Source organism: Mirounga angustirostris, unplaced genomic scaffold (assembly GCF_029215605.1).
Source record: "Mirounga angustirostris isolate CCGP_5_RB_7025 unplaced genomic scaffold, mMirAng1.0.hap1 SCAF_15, whole genome shotgun sequence".
Taxonomy (NCBI): Eukaryota; Metazoa; Chordata; class Mammalia; order Carnivora; family Phocidae; genus Mirounga; species Mirounga angustirostris.
In genome coordinates this window covers 85,598,277-85,621,749 of record NW_026991723.1, presented here as the reverse complement: position 1 = coordinate 85,621,749, position 23,473 = coordinate 85,598,277, and the positions used below count along the sequence as shown (strand labels likewise).

The window sequence follows — 23,473 nt, the reverse complement described above, 5'->3', positions numbered from 1 at the left end:
TACCAAATGTGGATATATGTATGCATCAAAATTTAAAAACACTTATCCCTTTGGACCCAGCAATCCCTCTTCTCAGTGGCCAAGTAATACTGCCACATGAGAGCTGTTTTTAGCAAAGATGCAGTTGGGGAGAGACAGATGTTTATTACAGCCTACTATGTGCTTGGAACTGGACTTCATGTTTTCTTATGTAACCTTCACAGCAGCCCTGTGAAGAAGGGACTGTTCTCACTTCACAGGAGAGGAGAAAATGAGGCTCACAGTCAGACTGCTGGTAGGAATGCTCTAGCAGCAGTTAATCCGGAAGGTGCTGAGTGTCAGGCCCTAAGTAAGAGTTCTCAACTCCCTTCTCCCAAACCTCTAGTCGGTTGTTGGGGTCATCAGTTGATGTGTGCTATTTGGTGAGAATATCTCGACCTTGGCCCACATCACAGCCAGGCCTCCTCACACACCTCGAGTGCAGTGTCCAGGACATAAGGATTGATGGTAAAGGAAAACAGGGTCCATCCAGCCTTACTGGTCGCTGGTCTTGGATCCAAAACCCAAAGCAAAGAGTTCTGGAAAGCCATACTAGACAATGTGGAGCAACCCTTTTTCTAAACTAGTTGGGACTCAAACAAAAGCAGGCCATGATACCAGCTGTTTCTCCCAACCCCCACCCCAAAACCCGAACCTGAATTAAACCACACCCCGGCTATATGGAAGGAGAGGAAGGAATAAACCCATCAGATGGGTGAAACTAGCTCTCCTTGGTGTAAAATGGGGGTGTGACCAAGAGCATCCGAAGAGAATGGAGGGGGGCAGGGGGCTCAAGTGCAATGCGCCTTAGTGTCTGGTGTGTGGCTCCACAGCCCAGCAAACACAGCCAGTTGGCACCCTGAAGTCTGCTCAGCTCAGACCGACACCCCTCCCTTCTCTGCCATCCCAGCCAGTGGCCTTTTAAGGCCTGCAGTCAGAGGAGCACTACTGTCACTAAGGTCTCCATGGTGAAGGCACCCACAGACCTCAAGGAAGTCAGAGAAACCCAGACCTTCTCCTACCCCAGGTAAGCCCCCACATTCCAGTTTGGGCCAATACCTTGGTCGCTGGGGGCCACTGACCTGCTGGGCTTATGTGGGGAACAAGGCAGGAAGACAGTGATGTTCTCCAAGCAAGTGACACTGAGCAGGACCCCCTCCCCCAAATTTTGCCCATTTGAGCAAGACTGAAAAAGACACCTTTGAACTACTGAAAACAATGGTCATGGGAGTCTAGGATGCTCATAATCTACAGATGCTTTTTGGGAGCTCCAAGGTCCTCCCTAATCTCCGGAGACCACTTCATCTGTTATATGCAATCTTGTAAAGACTCTGGGTCACAGTAAGACAAAAGCAGACAACTGGAATAAACAAAAAGGGGACGTCTTAAGTGTAGCAAAATGTTAAAAGAGCACTCTTTCTGCCTTGGTTTTATCTGAGGCACCAAAGCTAAGGGCAAAATAAAAGCTGCCAAGTGTCCCATATTCTAGAGCAGGATGCAGGACCATCCCTGTGGGAGGGTGGCCCCAAACGGATTCTACATTAGCTGATCGCCCATCTGTAACCTGTGTAAGGAGTGCAGAAAAAATATCCTGGGGCAGGGGGGAATGAGGGGTCCTTACGATATGCTCCCCGGCCACCACCACCACAGGACAGGTGGGTGCTCCCCCTCACCCTCAATCAAGGGAGAGGGACTTCGAGGGACTGTCCCAAATGAGTGGCAAGGGCCAGCACTGGCACTATCAGCAGACTCATGGCTCGAGTCCCCAGGTCTGTGGCAGAGAGAAATGAGAGCACACCGGAGCAGATGCCAGGCCCATAGAGGGACACCTCCCAGGAAGCGGAGGGCAGCCTGGAGGGTGGGGTGGAGGGTGGTGCAAGGGGGCCCAGGAGCCAAGGAAGGAGCTGTAAGTGGTGAGGTGGAGGTGGCGTATCACCCCATCACGGCGGCTGAGTCCGAGGTGCCCAGAAGGGAACCTGTCCAGCAGCAGCTGCCGTGCTTGAGCATCTGGTATACCCACGGGGCACGAGCTCTGAATGACGACTGGATGGGCCACATAAGATGGGCCTTGACCCCTCCTTTTTCCCTCTCCCCTGGTCCAACCCCAAGGCTGACAAACCTTGGTGGGCATGCGGGAGGCAGGAGGGCTGCGGGGTCCTGTGACAGTGCTGACTGTGGGCCCTCCCTCACCCCAGGCCTCTGAGTCTGGTCGGGCTTTACAAGTCCAGACATCCGATTGCTACGCCGGGCTGTCTGCGGTGACCGGGTGGTTAGAACAGATGCAGCTTTTTCATGCCTAACAGCAGAAAGACGAAGAGGCTTGCTAAGCTTTCAGCGTCGACTGGGAAAAGAGCTAGTCCACAGGGTAGGCTGGAAAGGACACTGGGGAAAAAATTAAGTTGGTTTCTTCTTATACCTGACTGAGTCAGCTCATTTAATAAGCTGGTTACATAAGGACACGAGGTATCTCCCAGAGTCCATGAGCAGGGACACAGCTGGGCCTCACGAGGGCCAGGAACCAGAAACTGCCTGGAAAGCCTTCAAGAGGCAAGGCAGGAGCTTTCCCAGATTCTCCCCCTTCTTTTCCTTTTCCCTTGCTTGCAGGTCTCTCTGTTTCTCATTGTGCATCCATCTGCTTTTCCCAGCATGGAATTCCTGAGCTCACATGTCCTCCTGGTCTCAGTGCCAACAAAGACTTACAAGCACCCTCCCTTCCAATGCTCACTCCCGGCCAGAGGCTCCAACTGGCCCGCTCGGGCTGGGTGTCCACTTCAATCCTATCAACTCTGGTTGGAATGAACACTGCTGCTGGAGTTCAGTGCTGTGGGGGGCAGTTGGGGGTGGTTCCCAGGTTCCTAGGAGGAGTCTCAGCCTGGATCTATGTCCAAGAAGGTGTCTACATGTACTTCAGCGGCTGTTCATTCCTCTCCTCTCGGAGACTGCATTTTGCTGCCTGGGTGGATTCTGTCCCACGACCCGTTAGATGGTGTCTATTCCTCAGCACCGCCCCCCCCACTCCTGCTGTACCCCACAAAAGCACATCCAACCCTCCAGGCCCTGCTGGGTCACTAAATGTGACACCTGGCTAGGCCCAGATGGGCTCTTCCTGCCCTTCCTGGATTCACCGAGTTTCTCAATAGTCTCTGGATACAGGAGGCAACAAGGTCCCCACTGCTGGGGTGTTCCTGGCAGTATTTTGCTCTGGATTACACTCATGCCATCTACCATCTATGGGGTGCTGTCTGTGTGCCAGGTACCATGCGTGTCTCCTTAAATCTCATAACAGACCTATGAGGTGGGTCTTCTAGTTATACTCCCTTTGACAGAATAGAAGTCAGGGCTCAGAGATGTGACTTGCCCGAGAACACGCAGCCTGAGCTTTACCCTCTAAAGCCCAGGATTTGCACTCCTGCTTCTGCAGCATTAGATCACTGTCCGCAAGGACAGAATGAAACAACCAAGGCCCCTCTCTCACCCTGTGATCAACCCCTACACATCTGAGAAACGTGGTGGCCTCCTGCCCGCGGCAGCAGTTATGTGAGCTAGCCCGCCAGCCCATGTGTGCGGAAGAAACTGGATGGACAGTAGGTCCCCAGATGTCAGGAAGCCAGGGCTGTTTACCAGGGCTTTGCCAGGGCTAAAGTCTGGGCCATCCCCGTCTTGCTTCCACTTGTCCTCCAACCGACTGACTCAGCCCCACCCTTTGGCAGTCCCAGTGTCACCCTGTGTGCCAATTCTGCCTGGTCCAAGCCCTGGGCCACATCATCTGGTAGCTGGGTCCCCGTCTGCCATCTCCATGCCTTCAGGCCTGGAGCTTCCTTACATAGTGTCTCTCAGATCCAGAGGCAAGCCTGACCCAGACCTAATCTTGGATTCTGCCACTTGTGGATACAATGCCTTGGTACCAACCATCACCGAGACATTCAAGTATCTCCGTCTCTCCTGACATGGGGCAGCCTGGGGCAGGTCCGCCCACACAGGAGAACCCAGACACAGATAACCCCTGTCCTCTGTGCGGCCTTCCCGAAGTACTTCCACATGTGGCAGCTCCCAGGTGGACAGGCCATCTGGCTATCCCATTCCCTGTTCACCACTGGTCATGATAAATCTGGCTCTATGGGCTGGTCAAGGGGTGCTCCTTCCCCCCGTTTCAGCATGTGCACCCTCTGGAGACTGAGGGACATCTCCCGAGAGAAGAGAGCTCCTTGGGCAGGGTGGATGAGCCATTTGCCCTGGCCCTTAGGGAGCTGGCAGTGGTCCAGAGCCTGGAAGGGTAATGTAGAGGCATGGAATTAGAATTCCCTTCCGGAGCCATGTGATGACAGAGGCCAACACCCTCATCAGCTCCAAGAGGGAAAAGAATAAGAAGCAGCACAAAGCCTCCTTGAAGCCCAGAATGCCGACCAAGCCCCAGACAAGTGTGCGGGCACGGATTTCTGTCAGCCTCCTCTCCAGCGGGACCCAACAGCGAGGCAGCCCTTCTTCACGGCTCAGGGCAGCGTGGGGCCGTGCTGGGGACACAGGAGAGAGATTAAGGACAGACGTCGCTGTTCAGGACACAGAGGCGGGAGCAGAGGGCGGCCGAGCAGTTGGGTGGGAGGCCTGCAGGCCTGGCTGCCTGACCGCGGGCGCAGGAGAGCCCAGGGAGCACGTGTCTGAAGTAGAAAAGCAGCTTCTCTGCCAAGAGCACAAAGGATTGGCGGGTAGAGAAATGTGTATTAAAACAAGATGCCACCTTTCACCTGACATTTTCTCATAAATAAAAAGGGGCCAGTAGGACCTAGCGCTGATGAGAGCGGAGCTGACAGGCATGCTCACACTCTCGGCCAAGTGGAACTGCCACCTTTCAGAGGGCGCTCCCGCAGGAGCTACCGGAGAGAAGTCACAGATAGGCCATCCAGCAATTCCTCTTCGCGCACTCAGTGTTCCGGAAATACTCCACAGGTGAGTAAAGACCTACCGGTAAAGCTGTTCTCCACCACACTTTCAATCGGAGGGAGAGCGCAGAAGCCACCTGCCTGCTCGTCAGTCGGCACACAGCTGAACGGACCAGCACGCGCCCAGGCCCAACTCAGCGAACCACGCACGTGCCTGCCACGGGCGCCACAGAGCCACCGGACAGAGGAAGAAATTCTATATGTGCTGCCACCAAACAACATTTGTGACTCTTTACATGGAACAAAATGTAAGGTGCAAAACAAAATGAATAAAATGTCCCCATTTTGGTTAAAAAGCACAATATTATTTGCATCCTTCCCCCCCCCCACACACACATACACACATGCACATACATTAGCATATGGGGATTAAAATGTCTGGACACGTACACACCAACTGTTAATTGTGGTTGCTTCTGGGGAGTAGGCAAGGAAGAAAGGGATTTTCACTTCTTACTTCACAGACTTCTTAGTGTGAGTTTTTACAACAAACAATGTGTTACTTTTATCATCTAAAAAGTTTCTAAGGGAATGAGTGGGCACTGAAGGCCCCTCCCCAGCACAGCTTTCTGGGTGGCCACACAGAATGGACGTCTTCCAGTTTCCTGAGCAGCCATTCCTGGACCTCTGAAAGTCTGCACACATTACCCTCTAAAGCTCAACATACACTTGAGTATGGAACTACAGCCTTTCTGAGGGTAACTTTCTAGGCCCTTCTCAGGCACCCTTCTTCCTTACAGAACTGCAAGAATTCATTAGCTCTCAGAGTGGCAACCATCCCCTCTTGTCCTACAGGATTTCCTCTCCTCAAAATTGGCTTCTGAGACAGACCTAGCACTTCCTGCTGCCCTAGAGATCAATCTTACAGTCTTTTGTGTGCTCATTTTACAGTTGGGGTAACAAAGCAATAAATGTGGGGTAGTGATCAAGGTTGTGAGATGTGTTAGTTGTCCATTGCTACGTGACGTGACAGATTTACCCCCAAACTTAGTAGCTTACTTATGTATTATTACTTTACAGCTTCCCTGGGTTAGGAATTTGAGGATATCTCAGCTGAGTGCCTGGCTCAAGAAGTTCTCAAGTTCTCAGTCAAGCCATGGGCTGAGGCTGTGGTCTTATCTGAAGATTCCACTGAGGTGGATTCTGTTTCCAAACTCACGTCGTGGCTGGCAGGCCTCAATCCCTTGAGGAGGGGACTGACAAACACAAGGCAGCTGGACTCCCCCAGAATCCAAAAGACAGGACGAGATCCAAGAGACAGAGAGAGAGAGAGAGCAAGCCCCTCACATTGAAGGCATAGTCTTTTAATAATCTGATCTCAGAATGGATGTCCCATTATTTCTGTCATATTCTACTTGTTAGGAACAAGTGAGTATGTTCTGCCCATGCTCAAGGGGAAGGGATTACATAAGGACAGGAATACCGGGGTTCAGAGAGCACTAGGGCCATCTTACAAGCTATCAACCACTCAGAATCTTTCAGATTCTCGGTATCAATTGTATTAACTCTCCCTTCAAATCAGCAAGGAGACATACAAGGCACCAGGTTAGTCCTGAGGATAGAGAAACTCACTAGCCCTTCCCCCACCCGCAACCTTTGTCCTACTTAGGGCTCGCTGACCTGGGAGTGGGGCTGGCCCTCAGTCCCCCATCTCAAGCCTCCACTCCACACAGGAGGGTCTCCAGAGACATTCTTCTCAATCCACTGTCCGGGTTTCCCCAGAGGGTGAAGGCCTTTTACAGGGAAATGCAGCACATTCTGAGGTTTCTGGCCCGGCACTGGGTCAGACTGGGTTGGGCACTGCTCACTGTTAGGAAGTGGCACCGCAAAGTGGAGAGACCTTTAACTTGAGTCCTGTTTGGCTTCTGCAGCTGTGAAATAAGTTAAAAATAGTGCCTCCCTCAGAGGAAGGAGCATTGGGAGGACTGAATGAGATAATTCTCATAAAGTGCTCAGTGCAGTGCCGGTCACGTGGGAGAGAATAACCAAGGAGTTGTCATTATCCCTATTGCGAGCTTCTGATTAGAAATCTGGACATGAAAGGTCAAAGCAAAGCAGTCATCCTGATGAGTACACGGATTCTTATCTGAAAACACACTTTCTCTTGCACAAAGTGGGCTATGCTCTTACTTCCTTTTGGGGATCAGACACAACTTCTTGATGCAGAGAAATGCAGATTGCAAGTCCCCCCTGTGTCGCGGAAGGGACAAAGGTGACAAGGTGCTCAGCTCTGTGCAGCAGAGCAAATGTCTCCCCTACATGCTTTCCTCCTGCACTGTTTCTCTCCAAGAAGATGGGGGCACTAGACGGAGGATGCGTGAGTTAAGGCTGGGTGAAGCCCCAGCCAGAGCATGAGATGTTGAGTTGCACTTGGTATCCGCCTCACATGTGACATTGGCTAAGTCATATGTCAAATTTCTCACTCACAAAATGGGGGTTTTAATAACATCCACTGGCTTTTTGTAAAAATGGAACACAACTGTGAAGTCCCAGAGAAATGTGAATTTTAAGGTAACAAATCTTCAGACTGTAAAAGTAAAGGCAAAATTCTCTTCTGGAAGGGAGAGATTTAAGACAATATGCAGCTGTCCATTCTAGAAAATAATGGAAAAGGTTTCCTTCATTTGGGATGGTAGTTGTCTTTGCGATTCTTCTGTTGACTAAGAAGCATGTCTGAGATGGGTCAGAGGGCGGCTTTTCCCTGCCTGCTGGGCCTCAGAGAGGATGGATGCCTCAATATGAGGAAGGGGAAACTTGATCAAAGGCTCTGCTTGGCTAGGAAAGGGAGGGCAACAGGTCGGCCCTGAAGCATGTGGCCATCAGGCAAAGAGGAGAAAGGGCATGGCCCAGGAGCTCCAGGAGCAGGCATTCCAGAATGCAAGCTTACGCTTTTCTTTGTGGCACCGACATCCCCTGATCCATCCTAAACTGTGCTTCCCTAGGGGAGGACGGAGGAGGCTGGCTCCACATAGGTCCAGCTACAAGGACTAGGTAGGAAAGGCAGAGATGCTGGGAGGAGGGATCAGAGATTTGGAGCCAGACAGGCAGCTGAGGCACCACGCAGCCACCAGGATGGATCTGTGGAACAAGTGAGTATTCCTTGGGGATCCTTAGAAACATGTGGGGTGGAGAACTAAAACAAAAAAGTCTGGATTTCCTGCATGTGGAATGGCATTAAAGGAAAGGATTACCCTTAATGCTGGCGAACCTGAGGACAGCTGGATAACAATGTGGTCACCCCGAACTGGGAGCCAGTGGACTTGGTCCTGGGGTGGTGGTGGCCACTCCGGTCCATGTTCTGGGAGCAGAAGTGCTACTAGCATTAGACAGTCCAATCCCACCTGCCTTCTGTGGGTAGATGGAGAGAACACCGGGCTCGCCCTTTCACCTCTGCTCTACGTAGGCCACAGCTCAAAGGCACATGCTGATTCTCAAAGTCAAAGCACAGAGAATTGCCATTTGTCTCCAGGAGGTATAAGGAATGTGCTCCCTGACAACTGTTTTATGTCTTTCCAAGGCTCTGCTCTAAAGTGAACTGTTTCTGGGGGCGCCTCGGTGGCTCAGTCGGTTAAGCGTCCGGCTCTTGATTTTGGCTCAGGTCACGCACGATCTCAGGGTCCTGGGATCGAGCCCCACATCAGGCTCCATGCTCAGCACAGAGTCTGCTTAAGATATCCCTCTGCCCTTCCTCCCCCTCCTGGCACAGGCACATGCTCTCTCTCTCAAAAATAAAAATAAAAAAATAAAATAAAATGAACTGTGTTTAAAAGGCTTTCTTTCCCTCCCCCTCTAGCCATTTCTGAACTACAGTGAGGCAGCATGGGCTTCTGCATGGTCCCCAACCTGGTCTTCCCTCCTCCAGCCTGATCTCCTTGAAGCTACTCACATGCTGCAGGCAAGGCAGCATGTGTTAAATGCAAGTCCAATCTGGCCATGCCCTTGCTTCAAGCCCTCCATGGCTCCCCACTGCTCTTAGGGGGAATCGGGGCCTAAATTCCCCACTCACAGTGTCTGGGCCCCAGGCGATCTCACCCCTCCCTTCCACTCCAGCTGCTTCTCACAATACCCTCCCCCTCGTTCTCTACTCTCCAGCCAGTTTTTCCAACAAACATGTTTTTCCCTACTTCGGGGCTCTTGCACAAGCTGTTGTCTTTGTCTGGCATGCTCACCTCCCACCTCTTCACCCAGCTTATTCATCCTTCAGGGCTTTGCTCCAGAAAACCCTCCCTGGTCCCCCAGACTGGGTCAGGGCCCCTTTATCTGCTCCTTTGCCTTTCCCTTCATAATGCTCAGCTTACTTTTAGTTTCTTGTTCGCTGCTAGTGATCAGTTCTGGGCTGTGAGCTCCACCAGAGCAGAAAGGGTGTCTGTCTCGCCCATCACCTAACAAGAATGCCCACCCATCATTCGATGGCAGGCTCTGAGAACACACCATCTTGCAGAGGGCTGGCACATGCTGCCCTCAGGCTCAGAGTGTGAGCCCCTCACTCACCTTGCTGTTCTGGGGGCTTTTGGGCATCGGCGTAAACACTTCTTTTTTGAAAGTCCTTTTAGGTCTGTTTGTTCTATACTCAGAAACAACTTGCCTTTATTTTAAACCTCAGAGTCCATAGTTGAAAATAAAGGCTTACTTTATCTACGGCAGGGTTTGCTTGTCTGAAAGAATGCCTTAGGTTCTAGAAATTTCCTTCATATATCAAAAGTCTGGGTAAATTTACCAAGAATGTCTAAATGTTTTCTTACGATTCAGAACTGTCAGAATGCCTTATATTTGTTCCTTGAGAGATCATGATTTCCCACACTGCCTATGGTTACTTTTAGAATCAGCTCTAAACCTTTTAAAATCCATTATATTCTTAATTTTATGTAGCTATTTCCTGGAGGGAATTATAGGTAGTGAAAACCAAACACCCTCTAAGTCAATAAAGCTGTTTAGAAATAAATGGTGGAACCATTCTTTAGAGCTCTTGCCTGCTTTTATTATCACTGCAATCTGAATTGGGTATGAACAAGGAGTTACCATCAGATCAATTTAAGCTGCAAATAATCGACCTATTTCCCACCGCTATTTTTACGCTTTGAAGTAACTGAGAAGAAACATTTTCAGACAGTCTTATTTTTAAAATGAAGTAAGTTTTTCCCTCAGTTTTTTAAATTATGTTTCACGAGAAACAGTGCGCCAAAATGCAGCCAACTGGCCCTAAAATTTGCATGCAAAGGAGCTGGATGACACACGTACACGGTTATTAACACCGCCTAGTGCTATGTGAGGGCACCTCTACTGGGAGTGAGGCACACACAAGTGGAAAGTCCTGAACAGTCCCAGGAAACCAGTTAGCATAAAACCTTTCACAGATAAACTTAAGAGAATCGTTACAAAAATAAACCCCATTCTTGCCATTAGAGGCAAGTATCTGCTGGAGCAGCATCCAAGGTCTCTAGCAACAGAGGCAACAAAGCAGCAGGAAATATCAGGAACTGACCTGAAGTCTCTCCCAGAGAATAACTCCTTCTCCTTGAGGGAAAGACCTACAGTGAGGACTTTGCCAAGGGAAAAAGAAATGGTTTCAGACATTTTTTCCTATATTGCACTTTCCAGGAATTATGTAACTATTCCTCCTTCGATAAACAAATCCAGCCCTGGGACAGGTTGGGTTTCCCGGAGGAAGCAGTACTGAAACCGCAACCTGGATGTGGGGAGGGTCTGTCCACGGTGATCAGATGGGCAGGTAGGGCTCCAGCTGCCCTCAGGACGATGGGCCCACTAAGCCTCCGAATGGGATCTTGCTTCCTTCTTTTTAACGAAACTGTGGCACCCCCCATGGTAAACCCTCACACAGTCCTGAGAACAGAAAGCATGTCGGCATTACCTCCTGTTCTCTCCCTCTTGCTGGGGTATGTCAAGAGTTGTTTTGTATGAGTGCGAGAAATGCAGCCCGACTGGCTGAGGGGGGATGGAAATCGCCATCAGGCTGCAAGCACAGAGCAGGGCAGCTAAGCTGGGCTCTTAGAGGTAAGAAGCAGGAGCGCTGCGCCACACCGAGGCCTAAACAGAGTCTCTCCGCTACCTAATTCCAGGAAGAGGCTGCTGAGATGAGGCCATCAAGGACAAGGAGGGCCATGGCTCTAGAAACTCGGGGCTGGCCCAGGCTATGTGTCCACTGCAAGTGCAGACCACGAGAGCCAACGGGTGATGAACGAGGGCCCTCTGGCCAGTGGCCTGAGGAGATGACTCAGACACGTGGTCTGATTACAAGGGGCAGGGTTCAGAAAGGGGAGACAGTATTGGTCCGTTTTGCCCTCAGAAGCCCAACACATCACCGCCTTGAGGTCCAAGAACAGAGAATGTCACAAGAAAGAGTCAACACAATTCATCCCACTTCATCTAGTATCTGATGGAGGCCACCCACAAGTTATAAATGGCAGAGAACACACAGGTGCCAACTGCAAGGGAGGAATAGGAAAATAATGACCTGCACAGTGGAGGTGGGGCATCAGGAGAAGGCAATGTCAAGAGCTTAGGGCTATGGCCAGACCATGTGGGCCAAGTCCTGGCTCTGCCACTCTCTAGTTGTGTGACCCTAGGCAACCTCTCAGTGCCTGCTTATTCACTGGGCCATTGTGAGTATTCATTGAGATAACGCATTACAACGCCTAGCAAAGTGCCAGGCATAGAGAAAGCAGACAATAAACGGCAGCTCTCATGTTCATTCTTAGGAACAGAGAAGAGGTCATCCCTGACAATCTGGGAGCACCTCTGCTAGTTGAACCACTGGGCCTGCAGGAGGCAACGCTCGCCCTAATACTATCTAATTTCATCCCTCAGTCGATTAGCCTCGGGGAGAGTGGGAATGGGTTTGTGAGCTGTGCGTATCAACATGCCCTCCCACTGTAATCTGAGGTAGTGATCTGCATGTCAAGTAGAAAGACACTGTAGAAGCCATAGAGAAGAACAAGGAAAGAATAAGAAAGCATAAAAAAGAAAGCATAGAATGATGTTCGATTCAATAATATGGCACAAGGCTAAAAGGATGTGCAATAATAATATGGCACAAGGCTAAAAGTGTGTGGAAGAGTACTCCCCTACTAAAAGGCAAGATCTCTCATACTGGGTCCAACTAATTGCAGTTTTCAAGGATCACACTTAAAGCAATCTAAAATATTCAAACCCAAAATATAGTCAAAGGTTTATAAAATGAATGTAAATGAGAAATAAAACAGATTTCACCGAAGTAATATCAGACAGAGAAGTAAACACAATTAACAAACAGAATCAAGATCATTTTGTACGGGACACTTCACCATAAATTTACAATTGTTATAAACTTCTTTTTTTTTTTTTTAGATTTTATTTATTTATTTGACAGAGAGAGAGACAGCGAGAGAGGGAACACAAGCAGGGGGAGAGGGAGAGGGAGAAGCAGGACCCCGCCGAGCAGGGAGCCCGATGAGGGGCTCGATCCCAGGACCCCGGGATCATGACCTGAGCCGAAGGCAGATGCTTAACGACTGAGCCACCCAGGCGCCCCATACAATTGTTATAAACTTCTATATCCTAAATAATGTAAGGCAGAAGCTATCAGAAATGCAAGGGGAGTCCAACATATATTTCTGTCCTTGATAGACTAAGTTATCACAAATTAATCATTTAAATATTCTAATGCAATTGTAAGAGTAATTTGAGAGATCTCACCTTACATTTACAAAAAATGATCTTATTTTAAACCACAAAACAAATGTTAAACTTTTTCTTAAACCCAGAAAGCATATATGCCACATATCCTAAACCCATGTAAAAAAATTAGAAGACTATGTTTTTAAAAACCAAAGCTGTTCGTAGCACTGTGATGCGTGAGAGCCAAAAAGTGAAACAATTCAAATGTCCATCAAATAAATAAATAAAATGTGGGGTTTCCACACAATGGAATGTTATCTGACAATGCAAAGGAATGGAGTGATTATGCTCCAACATGGATGAACCTTGGGCACATGATAGTAAAGGGGAAAGAGCCAGTCATAAAAGACCACATACTGTGCAATTAAATTTCTATGAAATGTCCAGAATAAGCAAATCTATGGAGACAGAAAGTAGACTGGCGGTTGCCGAGGGCTGGGGGTGAGAGCAGAAGAGAGCTGGCCAGAAGGAAAAGGGAGTGACCGCTAACGGGTGAGGAGTTGTCTTTGGGATGATGAAAATGTTGCAAAATTGTGTTGATGGCTGCATAACTCTGTGAATAGACTGAAAACCACCGAACTGGACACTCTAAATGGATGGGACGTAAATTCTATCTTCATAAAGCCATTTGAAAACAAGAAGAAAATTCAAGCCCTTAAAAATTAAAAAAACCACTACCTTAACTATTATGTGGATAAAAGAAAAACTGAAACTATAATCACAGAACATTTAAAGAATATCACTGAGAGGGCGCCTGGGTGGCTCAGTCGTTAAGTGACCGCCTTCGGCTCAGGTCATGATCCTAGGGTCCTGGGATAGAGCCCCGTATCGGGCTCTCTGCTCAGCGGGAAGCCTGCTCCTCCCTCTCCCACTCCCCCTGCTTGTGTTCCCTCTCTCGCTGTGTGTCTCTCTCTGTCAAATAAATAAATATAATCTTAAAAAAAAAAAAAAAAAGAGTATCACTGAGAACACCGTATCACAAAACATGTAGCAGCCATCAGAGCAAAATGTATGCCCTTAACTGTTTTCCAAATTAAAGTGGAGAGGGTAGTATTTATACAAATGAGCCAATAATACAACCAAAGTAGTTAACAGAAATAACAAAACAATTGTAAGGAAAACAGGAGAGATGAACTATAAAAGACAAAAACAGAAAGTCCATATTTCATCAAATATAGGACGTCATTCTAAAACACACTGTTATCTCATGTATAACTACGAAAAATCGCTTCCAATTAATGTCACAATGCTTTGTTTGCCATCATTTGAAAGATGCATCTTAACTTCAGAGGTGCTAAAATGTGGAGACAAAAAGCAGATCTTAGGATGACAGAATATAGCAAACTAGAAAGCAGAAGGACAACGTGACTGATAAAGACAAAGTCTAATTCTCTGGGAAGACCAACAGACATATCTCTGACAAAGCAAATGAAAAAAAAAAAGAGAAAACAAAAATGCAAACTATCAGGAATGTAAAGCAAATACAAACATCCATACATAGGAGGCTAAAATTTATAGGAGAATATTATATAAAACTATGGTCAAAGAAAACTAAATGAGGAAAAGAACTCCATGCAAATAATTCTGTAAACTTGGGTCAAGTGGACAATTTTCTCTGAAAATTAAATTTCCCAAAATGACTTTAAAAGAATTTGAAAACAGGGGCGGCCTGGGTGGCGCAGTCAGGTAAGCGTCCGACTCTTGATTTTGGCTCAGGTCATGATCTCAGGTTCATGGGACTGAGCCCCACGTTGGGTTCCACACTGGGCATGGAACCTCCTTAAGATTCTCCCTCTTCCTCTGCCCTACCCCCCCACTCGTGTTCTCTCTCTCTCTCTCTCTCAAAAAAAAAAGGAATTAGAAATCAATGTTCATGGAAGATATTTGTAAGTTGTCAAAAATGTACCTCCAAGAAATTAACACTAGATCTCTGAAAATATTAGGGAGCCACTTCTATAAAATCTTAATTTTCCTTATTATTAGTGTTATTTTTAGGTCATAAAAGACAGAAATATTTTTCATGAAATTAGCATTACCATGAAACCCAAACTACAAGAAGTATTTTTCACCTATCAAATTGGCGAAGAAAAAAAAATGAGAGAGAGAAAGGAAAAGAAAAAAACCCACAGACGAAAATACACAGTATTTGTTCACATGGGAAAAATAGATCATTTTAACCCCTTGCAATGAAAATGTAAGTTGCTACAGCCTCTATGGAGAGTGTTTTGAAAACATACATAAAAAAGCAAAAATCTGCATATGTTTGCCCCAATAATCACACTTCTAAGAATTTATTGTAAGGTAATAATCATAACTATATGCAAGAGGTTTTTGCAATAAGGATGCTCACTGCAACATTTTAATAACAAAAATGTAGAATCAACCTAAATGTCAATGTTAGCAAATTCAAGTTTGGCAAATCCCATGCAATGGGATTGAGACATAGTATAGAAATGCAGGTAATAACAATAAATGTTCACTATAAACATGGATTTTTATATGCACCCAAACAAATAAAGAATATGATGCAAAACACTGATTATATCTACGTGGGGAGACAAATGATATTGATTTTCTTCCCCTAATCCCTTACAATGAACATACATTATTTTCTAATCAGAAAAATCAATAATCATTACAATTTTGTTGGTACAAATCTTATAAAATATGTTAATAATGCCCAGAGATCCAGAACAGAGAATTTTGGCCCTGAGTTCCCCTAGTTAAAGAGGATGTGGATGAACCTTGTGACCCTTCTAAGCTGTAGGCTGGGGAGGCTTGTGATTCACAGGTTACTTATATAAGAAGCACAATATCCCTTGTTTCAAGGCGCTCAGCAAGGTTCCCATCCTTGGGAAGTATCGAAGGCCTGCTCCAATCTGAGGAACTAACCAATTACCTCTTTATCCATGGCCCATGCTGCTTCTGGAAATTTCTCAACTAGAAACTGTAAAAACATCTCATTTGGCACTGAGCAGGTTTCTTAATAAATAATAAGCCAATTCAGACTCCTACCTAGATAGGGAATACTGGGAACCATCTTCAGGCTTCGGATATATTCCCGGGTCCGCTTGTAATTATCTTCTTTAGACATCAAGTAGTCCAATTTCTCAAAGGTGGTCTTGTCTTTTCGATTCAAAAGCTGAAGCGACAAGAAAACATAGAGTATGAGAGAGAAGAGAAATAAACCAGAAGAAACTTAAAAAAAAAAAAAAAGGCTAATAACTGTGCACAAAGACTGAGGGAAACGTCCTAAATGACACATCTGCAGTGTACCACGTCCTGGGTACAACTGAAGATTTTAAGAGGCTGTTACATGCAGAGATGAAGTTTCATGGCCTCGATTTTGTCATTTTTCACAGAATCTCACACTTGGAAGATATCCTCCAAAGCTACCTAGTCCACAATTCGAAATGATGCCACGACACCCTGCACACCTACCTCCATGGGTGCACGGACCCTGCAACAGCAGGGGGCTCACAGAGTGAGGCCCATTCCAGATGCAAGGGCCCCCAGAGTTTCTGCATCACTACATCAGGTCTCTCCCTGGGTCCATGGCTTCTTGCTCTCTCCTCAACATCTTCTCCACTGCTGAAGGGCCCCAGGAAATTTGACACGGTCCACTCGTGTGTGTTGTGCCCACAGCCAGGCTGCCTCTCCCATCTAGGCTATCCCAGATTCCCTGCAGTTGATGGCTGTGTCATATTTATACTGGGTACAGTATTTTAATCCAAAGAAGCCAAGCTTCTTTTCCAAATGCAGTCATCCTCAGGGTGATTTAGTTAAGCAAAGACAGGATGAGCATGTACCCACAGCCACAGGTACATAAAGATCCTTTATGACTGAGATCTCCAGTATGTAAAGCTTGGTCACCAGGGAAGGGATGGTCATTGTGCATAAGGAGCCTTCTTGGAAGGAAGAAATAGAAATCTGAACTCCTGGTTTTCCAGACTCATGTTGTGGTTGTCCTGCAAGTCCCAAGCTAAGACCCAGTAGCGAGAAGGCTCCTTAAATAAAATGGCTTTGAGGAAAGGAGTCTAGGCTGGGAGACCTGGTTTCACAGGAGGATTTGGGGGAGGGTCACTCAGAGAGGGCTGGCCTTGGCACAGCATGTGGCTGATGTTGGGAGCTCCCCCAAGTTTAGCTTTCAGAACCCAGTGCCTCCAGGATTTGAGATCAATGGCTGAGTCCAGCAGGACATACGGGGCATCTCTGGTCAAGCTTGGTTTTGGGCCCCTGATGGTGCAAGGATGTGGGCCTGCGGCCCTGCCACGTCCATCAGACTCAGTAGGCCAGTGTTCAATTGCCCTGTCATGCAGCACAGAGAAGTGGAACGGTCACTGTCCAGCACCAGGGGAAGCAGACCTTTTGTACTCAAGTAACCCCTTTGGGTTTAGTACAAATACAGTGCAGTTCCTAGGACCTGGGTCTGCAAATCCCAAACTCAGGCCACGCCTGGTGCATCAGAGAGCCCAAACTGCTCTGGGCAGGCCCTGCCCACTTCCTTGATCCTTGGCCTCCAGAGTCACAGAGGATGAAGCCGTACGACAGCCCAGCTAAGCAGTGACAGCTTAAGGACTTCAGGGAAGAAGGCAAAAGAATTAGCTGGAAAAAAGGTCCCAGTGCTGAGGAAGTTGGAGAATAAATAGCAAGCTTTTTTTTACCCCACTGAGAAATTCAGGACATATGAAAGTAGAGATGCTACACAGATGCTGGGGACAACGGCTTCTTAACTGGCTTGTGAATCTGAAGCTGCTACTCAGTATCACATGAACAAATGCACAGGAAATAACACGATCTCCCATTTGCTTTTTGTACACCATAATGTACACCTCATCTGATCTTTACAAAGCCCAGTGACAAAGACAGAGCCAGAACAGCAGGTTCGACATCACAGAGATGAAGTGACCTGTCTGAGGATCCTTGGGGAATGTGACTCAATAGAGGAGGGGGACGTATATTATAGCAATGCGGTAAGCAAATAGAGACTAAGAATCCAGACAAATAAATAAATTATGGGCAAGGGAAGCGTCAAGGAAAGCTCTACATAGAAAGGAGCATTTGAAATGAACATTCAAGGGTGAGAAATTCATTAAAGAACAACATACACCCAGATCAGAACCAGATACTCTAGCTGTGAACTGCCCCACTGTAAAGCTGAGCAGACTCCTGACTCTGTTGGCCGGGAGGCCATTTCTTTACTAAATGCAACCTAGAACCCCACTGAATTCTTTGGCAATCACCCATGTTCATGCAGCAAACAAATTCCTGTTATCCTCACACACTACAGCTGAGCCATGCTGCCATCCAATGCTTCCACCACTGGTCTCTGGACCCAGCTGGGGGACTGCCCATGTCCCCCACCATGTCCAGCCTCCCTGCCTAGCCTGTCAAGTGCCTCTATGCATGGTACCCCAGAGGTGATCAGCCTGTCATCTGTGTCCTGGATATGCACAGATGGATATGACCAGGCCAATATGAGGTTGTTCCTGAAAATCACCCTGTACATTGACTTCAAACTGATAATCGGGGTTCTTTAGCAGAGTGAGACAACCAAAGGCAGCCACATTTGTGTGCTTCCTAAATTTAAAACCAGGTCATACCTCCCTCTGTTAACCTTGCCTCTACACACATACTTCCTACCAACCCCCTCACCACCCCTCACCACCCCCGCCAACCACACACAATCACATAAACACCCAGAAGGGCTGGATCTGGTTAACTTCACTCATCTGTTCCATTCTGTGCCCACAAATGAAATTCAGGATGGCATCAGATTTCTGAGGAGTAACGCACAGGATGCCAGAAGACTCAGAACATTTATTTCCCATACATGTATTTGAAAACTACTTGAGAACTTCCTCTAACAAAATAAAGGAATAAACCAAGTACAGGAAGATATGGGATATAGGAAACAGTGGATCCAATCCAGAAGTAGTAAATGGAGGCTCTGGGATGACAGATGAACAACAGGCCTTCAGAATGACTGGTTCACATAGTATCAGCCCTGGAAGAGATGTCTCCAGAGAAAGAGAAGTCTCAGTAGAAAACCTGATAGGATAGCACGTTTGTCTGGGGAGGAAATGGATCTATTTATTATACACAACAAAAAATTAAATTAAAATAAAATAATTTTAAGATTTTATGAATTATGTAAAAGTCTCATAACATACTATAAAACACATGTTTATTATATATAATAAAATAATCTAAAAATTATATATTTATTATACATATGTGTGTGTGTGTGTGTGTATATATATATATATATATAGTTGAGCCTTGAACAATGCAGGGGTTAGGGAGCTGACCACCTACACAGTCAAAAATCCACATATAGGGCGCCTGGGTGGCTCAGTTGGTTGGGCGACTGCCTTCGGCTCAGGTCATGATCCTGGAGTCCCAGGATCGAGTCCCGCATCGGGCTCCCTGCTCGGCGGGGAGTCTGCTTCTCCCTCTGACCCTCCCCCCTCTCATGTGCTCTCTCTCATTCTCTCTCTCTCAAATAAATAAATAAAATCTTTAAAAAAAAAAAAAAAAAAAAAAAAAAAAAAAAAAAAATCCACATATAACTTTTGACTTCCCCCAAACTTAACTACTAACATCCTTTTTTTTTTTTTTAAAGATTTTATTTATTTATTTCACGGAGAGAGATACAGTGAGAGAGGGAACACAAGCAGGGGGAGAGGGAGAGGGAGAAGCAAGCTTCCGGCAGAGCAGGGAGCCTGACGCGGGGCTTGATCCCAGGACCCCGGGATCATGACCTGAGCCGAAGGCAGACGCTTAACGACTGAGCCACCCAGGCGCCCCTTCTAACATCCTATTGTTGACCAGAATACAGACAATATAAACAGTCAATTAACACATATTTTTATGTTATATGTATCATATACTATATTCTTACAATAAAGCTAGAGAAAAGAAAATGTTATTAAGAAAATCGTAAGGAAGAGAAAATACATAAATAGCATTGTACTGGGGCGCCTGGGTGGCTCAGTCGTTAAGCGTCTGCCTTGGGCTCAGGTCATGATCCTGGAGTCCCTGGATCGAGTCCCGCATCGGGCTCCCTGCTCGGCGGGGAGTCTGCTTCTCCCTCTGACCCTCCCCCCTCTCATGTGCTCTCTCTCATTCTCTCTCTCTCAAATAAATAAATAAAATCTTTAAAAAAAAAATAGCATTGTACTGTATTTATCGAAAAAATTCTGTGTGTAAGTGGACACACGCAGTTCAAATCCATGTTGTTCAAGAGTCAACTGTATTATATAAAAATCTGATAAAATATTCATAATAATATTTTATATATATGTATGTATGTATGTATCTACCACATATACCATCTATCTACCAGATAGTATACATATATCAAATAGCATTATATATTTCACTATTATAAATTAGATATACTATAATACAATAATATATATACTATACTATAATATTATACTGCAATTATATACCAGTATAAGATATTATGTAACATTATATATTTTATCTGGTAGATAGATGGTAGTTAGAGTAAGAATTTTTTTAAGGGAATTAGAAATTCCAGGGAAACAAAAAGGTATTCCAGGAAGGACATGTTATTCATAGTTTACTACTTGACTATACAGAGAGCTATATTTACACATTTCTACTAACTAAAACACTGAATACTCCTTTAACAAAAGTGATTTAACTATAGTAACATGAGTGTTTTGTTTTGTTATTTTAAGTAGGTTCCATGTCCAGTGTGGAGCCCAACATAGGGCCTGAACTCACGACCCTGAGATGGATCTGAGCTGCGATCAAGAGTTAGATGCTTAACTGACGGAGCCACCCAGGTGCCCCAGTAACATGAGGGTTTTTGAAGAAAGAGAAAAGGTAGTTCAGGAAAACTAAACCAACATCCATCATACAAAGAAGTCACCAACTATTATCTAAAGTGAATGGCTCAAGAAATTGTAGCAAAAGCACATGGGTGGAAATGTGACAGAAACTAGCAGAAGAAACCACTAAAGAACTGGAAGTGGTTGCCTCTGGGGTATGGGGTATGGAGGATGGATCAATGAATCTTAGTTGTTTCACTAAGCCTTTCTGTACTTAGTGATTTTTAAAATTAATGTGCATGTATTATGTTGAAAAAATTCTTTTAAGACAATTTTTTAAATATAGGGTTCATTTATTCAAAAAATAACAGCATTTATTCATGCATGTTTTAAACTTTTATTACAACTAGAGCCATAAATTCACACGAACTGAAGGTCCTTGAGATTTCAGACCTTAATGGAAGCCTCAGGAAGGAACCATCAAAACTACATACAAGAAAATAAATTACTTTGCCTGCACAAGTCAAACAGATACTGAAAGCATTCATGCTCAGGAAAAGAGGTAAGAAAATAAGATCAAGGGGCGCCTGGGTGGTTCAGTCGGTCGGGTGTCTGCTTTTGGCACAGGTCACGATCCCAGGGTGCTTGGATCGAGCCCCGCAGTGGGCTCCCTGCTCAGCAGAGAGCCTGCTTCTCCCTCTCCCTCTGCTGCTCCCCTTGCTTGTGCGCTCTCTCTCTCTCACTCTCTTTCTCAAATTAATAAAATCTTAAAAAAAAAAGAGAGAAGATGATAAGATCAAGGAAGAGTTCACCCAATACAATAGGAAACTTCACTTCTGGCAAAGCTGAAGCCGTGAGACTTCCTGAGGTTTCCTCCACAATATTTACAATGACTGGGGTTAATTGTGCAACTACATGTGTCTCCCTCAGCAAACAGGGAATTCCATGAAGGCAGCAACCATGCTGGTTGTGTTCCTGCCACTATTTCCTCAATCTGGTATGGTTCCTGACACAGAGAGTACATTGCCTAAGTATTTGTTGAATAAAAGAGTGGAAAAACTAACAATGATTACTTAAAAATCCAAATCCTTGGAAAATTTTGAAAACTCCAATAACTCTTGGGTAAAAGAAAAATAAAAGCCAGGATTATGGATGATTTACAAACCACAGTGAGAAACCATACGTTAAGCTATGTGATGCGGCCAAAACTGTACTGAGAGGAAAATGCATGGTTTTAAACTCTTTTCAAATTAAACAAATAAGATTATAAATGAACTAAACATTCAACTCAAGAAGCTCGAAAAATGGGTGGGGGGTAAGGGAAATCGATTAGTAGATAAAATTAGAAATTGATATGTTACAAAACAAAACTAAATGCCAAACCTATAGAAAGGATAACTAGACCCGAGAACTACTTTTTATATCAACAAACCAGGTAAACCCTTTCTACAAACAGGGCAAAAAGCAAAAATATAGAACATTAGGATTGAGAAAGGGTCTGTGACCACTGATGCAAAGTACACTAAAATTACAAAGTAAAAATCAAGCCGCAGGATACTGATATTACATCATTTTCGTGATACCAAGTGTCAGCTGCATGGGATAAATGGGACTCGTAAACCACGGGGTCAAAAGCCAGGAAGATCACAAATCTTGGTCAAAGAGGTTGCTTTTGGAAATTTCCCTTATCACACACACTCTGAGAACCTACATGTGGCACTTGTATTGGACTAATAATGAAAACTTCCCTCATCTGGTAAATAGCTCAAACCTGGGAGCTGTCTCCATGGAGGGAAAAAAAAAAAGTCCCTCCAAATCCTCTTCATGAGGACACTGGTATCTTGTTCCCTCGCCTTGAGAGAATAACTTTTCTTGATACGTGGAAATGCTTTTCAACAAAGAGCCTGTTGCTCCAAATACGTTAAAACTGGCTCAAAATTCTATTTCAATTCCAGTGTCTACTGCTGGTATGGAAAGAATTTTTAGTGCTGTGGACAATCTATAGACCAATGGATTGAGCAGACTGAGTGTGGAATGAGTGAGGAGTAAAACAAGGGCACTTAGAAGAAGTCATTTTTACCTCTTTTGATACAAACTATCAGTTTCTGAAAAATAAATAAGCTACAAAGTCGTGTATCTAACGTAAACTACTTGCAGTGGAGCCTGTCATAAGATAAGGGAACCTTGTGACTTGGAAACTTCGTAGGTATCTGGGATAGCTGTCTGTCCCTATTTGTCTTTGACTAGGGCCTTCTGAAACTCTGTACAGATAGAAGTTAACTTGTGGAAAATGTAGTCACATCCACAGAAAGGCAAATTACGTTTCAAGAAATGCCACTGATTATCACCCTGGGAATACTAGTTTCGTAGCCATTTAAAAATTATTTTGGCATTCTGGAGTGCCTGGGTGGCTCACAGTCGGTTGGTTAAGCATCTGCCTTCGGCTCAGGTCCTGATCACAGGGTCCTGGGATTGAGTCCCATACTGGGCTCCCTGCTCGGCAGGGAGTCTGCTTCTCCCTCTCCCTCTGCCTGCCACTCCCCCTGCTTGTGCACTCTCTCTCTCCCTCAAATAAATAAATAAAATCTTTAAAAAAATTATTTTGGCATTCCTTATGTAACTATAAAAGTATAGTACTCTGGATTATCTTTTGATAATATCTTCCTGGTTGTAATATTTTAATATTTTACTGGTTCTCCCACTAATTAAGGGCTTAAATAAAATCTTTGGCAAGTTTTCATTTTATATCTATGAGTCATGAGTTCACCTTTTAAAAACATTATCCTTTAACAGTTTACATGCACACACACATATATACATACATTCGCATGCATACATACATAATGTATAATCTTATAGGACAATTTTTACCATGTGTTTCCAATAATTTTGCTAAATTTTAAAAATTCTGCTCATAGTAACCCAGGGAGACATTCTCACAAAGCTACCAAAGTAGAGCCAGAAGGTTGAGACTTGTCCCCAAATGGAAACTTGCCAAGGGCCCATCCTGTCTCCAGAGTTGGTCTGAGTAGGTGAGGA

At 45.5% G+C, this 23,473-nt stretch overlaps 1 protein-coding gene across 7 annotated transcripts in view; it reads right to left on the bottom strand.

Moving 5' to 3' along the window:
* The window catches only part of RALGPS1 (Ral GEF with PH domain and SH3 binding motif 1), a 315,913-nt gene that overhangs the window by 133,413 nt on the left and 159,027 nt on the right, over window positions 1-23,473 (bottom strand). For all 7 annotated transcript variants that reach the window (XM_064579740.1, XM_064579737.1, XM_045883159.3 and 4 more), the window contains one exon: window positions 15,645-15,771. In XM_064579740.1, the coding sequence (XP_064435810.1) occupies window positions 15,645-15,771 (127 nt within the window). The remainder of the gene's footprint in view (window positions 1-15,644; window positions 15,772-23,473) is intronic.